General features: G+C 43.5%; 1 protein-coding gene across 1 annotated transcript in view; it reads right to left on the reverse strand.

The window, feature by feature from the left end:
• CUNH14orf132 (chromosome unknown C14orf132 homolog) overlaps positions 1 to 5,957 on the reverse strand; it is a 40,789-nt gene extending 34,832 nt beyond the window's left edge. Inside the window, exon 1 of the mRNA XM_026079702.1 lies at positions 5,911 to 5,957. Within this exon, the coding sequence (XP_025935487.1) occupies positions 5,911 to 5,937 (27 nt within the window). The 5' untranslated portion in view covers positions 5,938 to 5,957. The remainder of the gene's footprint in view (positions 1 to 5,910) is intronic.
• Between the last annotated feature and the right edge of the window lie 43 nt (positions 5,958 to 6,000).

Below are 6,000 nucleotides of genomic sequence, written 5' to 3' on the forward strand. Positions count from 1 at the left end.
AAGGCGGCTTTTGACAAGGAGAGATTCATGCATCTTTAAATCATGATTCTCCATGTGGTTTGTCTTAGAGCTTTTCTTTGGCAATCATACTTCTTAAAGAAAAAAATAAATCAGTGTGTCTGCCTGAACTTGTACACACAATAATTAAGCTTCCAAATAACCAGCACATTCAGAGATGTCACGCATAGACTCGCAAAATACTAACATGACCAAAAGGTCTCTTTCTCTCTGGAGGCAGGCAATGAATTCCAGCTTCTTGGCACATATATGTATGCACAAGCACACACATGCGCTCACATTGAGCAAGTAGCCTGGATATTGTCTTAAGCTGGTGGAAGCAGCCTACTAAGGCTAAAAGAGTCTCTAAAGCTTTTGTTTTGAATACATTGAGAATACTTTGCTGTAGAAATAGCACACAGCCAGGAAAGGCTCTGAAACCCTCTAGACACCTGCAGCAGAAAATATATTGAGAAAAAGTAGGAAAACAGATACAGAATTACCCTGTGCTCTAGTTCCCTGTATGCAGGTACGACAGACTACAGCAGATTCTAACTGTGCATCCTTTTGTATCCTGAAACCTCATTAGAAAGGAATTAAAGGATACTGCACCTACATCTGGGATTTTTTGGAAATGAAGCAACTCTATTCAGGTGCCCCAGCACATCAAAGGCATCCTCTGTGCACACACTGATTCTGAAGCATGGACACAGGCAATCCACGGCTTCTGGAAAATATGGGTATTAAGTCAAACACGTCCAAAACACAATGGGTAGCAAGTCAAACATGTCCAAAACAAAACAGTTTATAGTGTGTATTCTGGTGCTTTCCAGAAGTTACACAGCTCACACTAACATATTTTTAATTTGGAGACACAGCAGCCTCAGACTTCTTATACTGGCAAGATTACAGGTAGCTATAGGGTTTCTTCAAGGGGCACCAAGGACCACTGCCCTGTCATGGGAAAAAATGACCTGAACTACTGCCAAGACAATGGAAAGGCTCAGAGTCACTGAGCAATCACTTCTCAGACCTGAAAACCTGGAAGAGTAACACAGAACACGAAAGCAATGAAGTTTAAATTCTTTTTATTAATTCAATGATTTTGCTTTTTGTCCCAAATTGGTCATTTATTTCTCTAACTCCTGAAACCAGTCAGAGCCATGCTTTCTTTAATACACCTTCAGTAAAAAAATCCTCAGTGCTACAATAGAAATTAAAGGTTGCAAAAATTAATTTTTAAATTATGGCTAGAGTTTGAGTCATTGAAACTAATCATGAAGAATTCAACTTACCACATTTCAAATCCTCAGGAGCTGTTTATGAAGACCTCTTGAACATGGAGAATCAAAAGATAAATGAGTATGTGAATTTTATATGACTTTAAGGCAAAAATAAATACACAGAGATGACCATGTTCTCAAGGCTTTTCCCTTTTCTATATGTAAAAGAAGAAAACATCATTTGCCTGGCTCTTAAAGTAATATTTTGACTGTATGTAGACATACCCCACCATAAAAATATTGCTAGTTAAGGAAGTCCATTTTTCATTTTCAGTATGGGACAAAAATTACAATAAATGATTTAGGGGAAGTTAAATTGTAAATATAAGTCGTGAAAAACACATAACTGGCACTATAACTGCAGGTGCTGTTCAGCTCATTGATCTGTATCATGCTGAAGACCATGACATCATTTCTTCCTCTGTAGATTCCCAGGTTTTTACACTATGTGCTTCTATTTTGCAATTTTAATATGTGATTCAACACCGCTCACAACATTATCAACCCAGATGTAATTTTCATTGTTATGGTTTTATGCAGCAGAAATGCTTTAGCTGGTTCTTAAATGGATATTAATTTTAGCATGTCAGAAGCGAGGAGGGGGACAACTTACCACTGCCTGTCTGACAGCAAACCCCAGATCCCTGCTTTACTGTTGAATATTTCAACAGATGAAGCAACACGCAGCCAGACCTGAAAAGCACTGAATGCTCTCAGCCTGGACTCAGTGCTCCAAAGCTCACAAAAACCAGCTCTTATGCTGGAAGCTAAGTCTCTACCTATAATAAGAGGCTATTTCTGAGGTTACCTAGACTACAAAAGTACTCTGAAATGACTGAACAGCACACAGACATGAGGCACACATACAGCTCTACAGTTCAGCAGTGGCTGAACATCTTTGGTGTAGTTTTGAGGAATACATGATTACTTTAATGAAGATCTGTATTTAAAAGGAAAAAAATCCTAATAGGCTTTGACTACATATGAGTCATCCTTATTAGCACAAGTGACCTTAATGAAATCAATTAGAGCACCTGCAGAATGGAGGACATCTAAGCCTGCACAACTGACTACTGATGAACAAACACACAGATGTAGAAGGGCTTACTTTAACAACCAATTTAATTGCCACAATCAAAGGCTGTTCTTCATGACATACCTGATAAATGTACTACAGCTGAGATTTTCAGATGTGCTTGCTTCAGCTAGGCATCCAACCCCCTGTACCATAGATACATAGATTTGTTAATGTTACTACTCTGACAATCTCCTGTTCCATAATGCCAATATTTATCAGCAAAACGTTATCCTTTCTCTGGCATCAACTATATCATTCAGGGGGACATTTCATTATCTTTCTGCTGGCACAAGAAATGGTATCAGGGCCTCCAAGGCATAAACTGTCTCACAGACATCTTAGAAAGGCAGGGGAGGTGCTGACAACAAAAGCTCCCGTTTTACTCATACAGCTTTGTATAGCCAGTGCTTCTAGAAAGGAGGTTTCTCATATTCAGGTGCCTGAAGAGCTAAACACACAATTGCAATCATCCAGATTTGCAGGCTCTGACCCACAGAATGTTTTTAGCAATTAGACCAAAACTTTGATTCAGAGACACTGACTATTGCATTAGTTGGTATTACACTTTCACCCAGGCAGGAGAAGACACTACACCTTAGAGGAGGCCAGATTTTGAGCTTCTGTAATACACTACAGTAGCATGGAGATTGAAAACATTAACCTAATGTATTCAAAGACCATTTATGGTGTCTCACAAAAGACGACTTGGGTCCAGGATGAATGGTGCAAAGGTGTGGTAAGAATGATACGCAAAGGCAATTTACAGGAACACAAACAGCCTACGCAGTCCCATAGAAACTAAACTCAGTCAAGACTTAAGCGTTGCTTTTGTACCATTAAGCATCTCAGTTTAGATGCTGCCAATTTTGGCATAAAGTATTCATGTACCTGGCATCCATGAGGTAAAATACAAACTCTGTCGCATGTCAGTGATTACGAGAAGGGAGTACAGGTCAATAATTCTCTTCTATTCTTGCACATCCCTTGTAAAAGGTCACCTCAGTGGACAACACCAGACTTGCCACAGAGATGATTCAAAAAAGCAGGAAAGATACAGCAGGGAAAGGAAAGCAGAAGTAAGGCAAAGGAGAAATTAGAGAAGTGAGACTGTGTGTGAAATGCCACCAGGTTGGTGGAAATGGTTGCTTAGTTCGGAAAGAAAGGTGCAAAGGCCCTGTGACAGGGGGTCAGCAGAGGTAAGTGTAGCATCCATCGCACACAGTAACCTAAAAACTGGATTAATTTCTTTTGGGAGAAGCAGAACCCAAGGAATCCTCTACAGTTGCTAAAMTGTTAATTATACCAATACTCCTCAGAGGACTGCATTTGCCCCAGGGAAACAGATGGTTTGCAGACTTGGTCAACCTCATGTACCAGCTGAGAGAGCCACAAGGGTGTCCACATCTGCCTCACGTCTCCCATCTGGAGCCGCTTCCCTCCCTGACATCTCCTTCTAAGCCTCCAGGAGGCCTTCCCATCCCAGTAGTCTTCTCACCACCTCAAGGCTTCGTGGAGAACACAGATCCAAGGTATTTAAAGCTTCCTTCCTGAGGTGTAGTAGGCCACAAGGAGGACTGCATGTATCCATATACCAGCTTGTCCCTTCCTCCCTCATCCCCATTCTCCCTTCAGTGTCTGGAGGGAGAAATGGGGAAGTGTGATGAAGGCTTTCTATCCTTTTCTGCCTCAGGGACAGAAGCACCGTACCTATGTCAGTGATCTCACATCACACGTAGCCTTCCCTGCTGGGGGATGTTAACATAAATGCTTTTCTCCCTTTAAAAAGATGTCCCACATGGAAAGGCAGATTCTCAAATTTCAAAGGAATATTGAATGGATGATTCTTTCTCATGTAATAGGACAAAGGAAAAAAACGAATAAATAAACCAACCCCAGAAGATCTGAAGTAACACACATAATTCAACTTAAATTGCTGCGTTACTAACCTTCATAAGCATAAGATGTAAAATGATCCCAACAAAGAACTTTTCTGGGAGGCCTGAAGCACACAGCTTTGCTTTCTTTGAATACACAGAATTGGGGTAGAAGATACTTGGAATATGGGACAACAAGCATAAGGGAGAGCATGCAAAGGGAAAGGGCTGTTCTAGTCCCAGCTGTGCCACAGACCACTGGCCAATTACCAGTAAATGCTTCAGCTGTGCCTCACCTCTCCTTCTGTAGAATGGTGATACTAAACCCTCCCCACCTCACCTCACCCTTTAGTGAGCAAAAGATGGACTCAGGGAGCTCACAGATCGTGGTGAGAAGGACCACAGGAAAGTGACTTGATACATACAAAATTTTCTTTGAATACTTCGGGTAAAAGAAAGACCTCAAATCAAAGTGATGCTTTCCTCTCCTCACTGAGGCTTAAAATTCTTAATATTTTTTAGAAAGAGTCTTATTAGAAATACCTCCAAACAGAACAGATTCTCAACAGCTTGCTCCTACCTTCAGAAAGGCACAGCCTGATGCCCACTAAGAAGCAAGCAGACTTTAAGGAGGGAACAAGAATTGCATCAATGAAACACAGAACAAGTAGAATCAGATTTGGTTTCCATCAACCACCTCCAACTAACATCAGTGTCCAAATAGCAACACTGCTATAAAGCCAGTGTCTGACCCCTATTCAGTTCCTGAGCAGTGCATGACATTTTTGGCAAAGTTTGAGCTTGGACTCAAGTCACTTCTTGAAAAAAAACCTATTTATGCACACGTAATTATGTATATACATGAATACAAGAAGTTATCCTGGGAAAAACATGAAATAGGTGTTCAGTATGTGTGTCTTTCCCTGAAGCATGGTCCTGTTTGGAAAAACCTAATTCACCTGGACTCAACCAGGGTGATTTTGGGCTTTGGGTGACTTGCATCCGCTGGTTACTTCTCAGTGCACTGAATATCAATACATGTAATATCAATATCCATGTATGTGTCTCGAGATGAAGTCCAAAACTTGGCCGTGACTAACACAATTTGGTCATGCAAACAGAGGAGATCATTTCTACATGCCAAGCTAGACTCTGTGCGCAAAGACATCAACCCATCTCATAAAAACACAGACGCATGTACAAATGCATTATGAGAAAAGGAACTGAGAAAAATCATGTTTTCTGTTCTATTTATAGTCTGCGCTAAGAAGAAGGATAAGTGTTGCCTCTCCGCCCCCCACCCCCCAGTTTGAAGGCAGCGTAACACCATCAGGGGAGGCCGGACTGCCTGAGGCGACCACTGCTACCGCCCAGAGGCGCTGTGGGTGCCCGGCCCGGCCCGGCCCAGCCCGGGCGCTGCCGCGGGGCCGGGGGGGAGGCGGCCCCGGGCCCCGCCGCCCGGCGCTAACAGGTGCGGCGCCCCGGGCTGCGCCCAACAACTTGCAGTAACGCGGCGCCTCCCTCTCACCCACCGCCGTGTCGGTTCTTCCCCTCTCCGAATCACGGCGACGACACGGTTCGGCGCCGCCCGATCCCATCACGGCGGCGGCGGCGCAACTTCGGAGGGGCAGAAGAGGGGAAAAGCCCGAGGGCAGGGCAGGAAGGGGCGCGCGCCTACCTGCGCGGCCATGAAGGAGAGGTCCATGGTGCTGCCGCTGGAGCTGCCGGCGCTGCTGGCGGAGGTGCTGAGGCTGCTGCTGCCGCCGCC

The sequence above is a fragment of the Apteryx rowi genome, unplaced genomic scaffold, assembly GCF_003343035.1.
Source record: "Apteryx rowi isolate R43461 unplaced genomic scaffold, aptRow1 scaffold_5, whole genome shotgun sequence".
Lineage (NCBI taxonomy): Eukaryota > Metazoa > Chordata > Aves > Apterygiformes > Apterygidae > Apteryx > Apteryx rowi.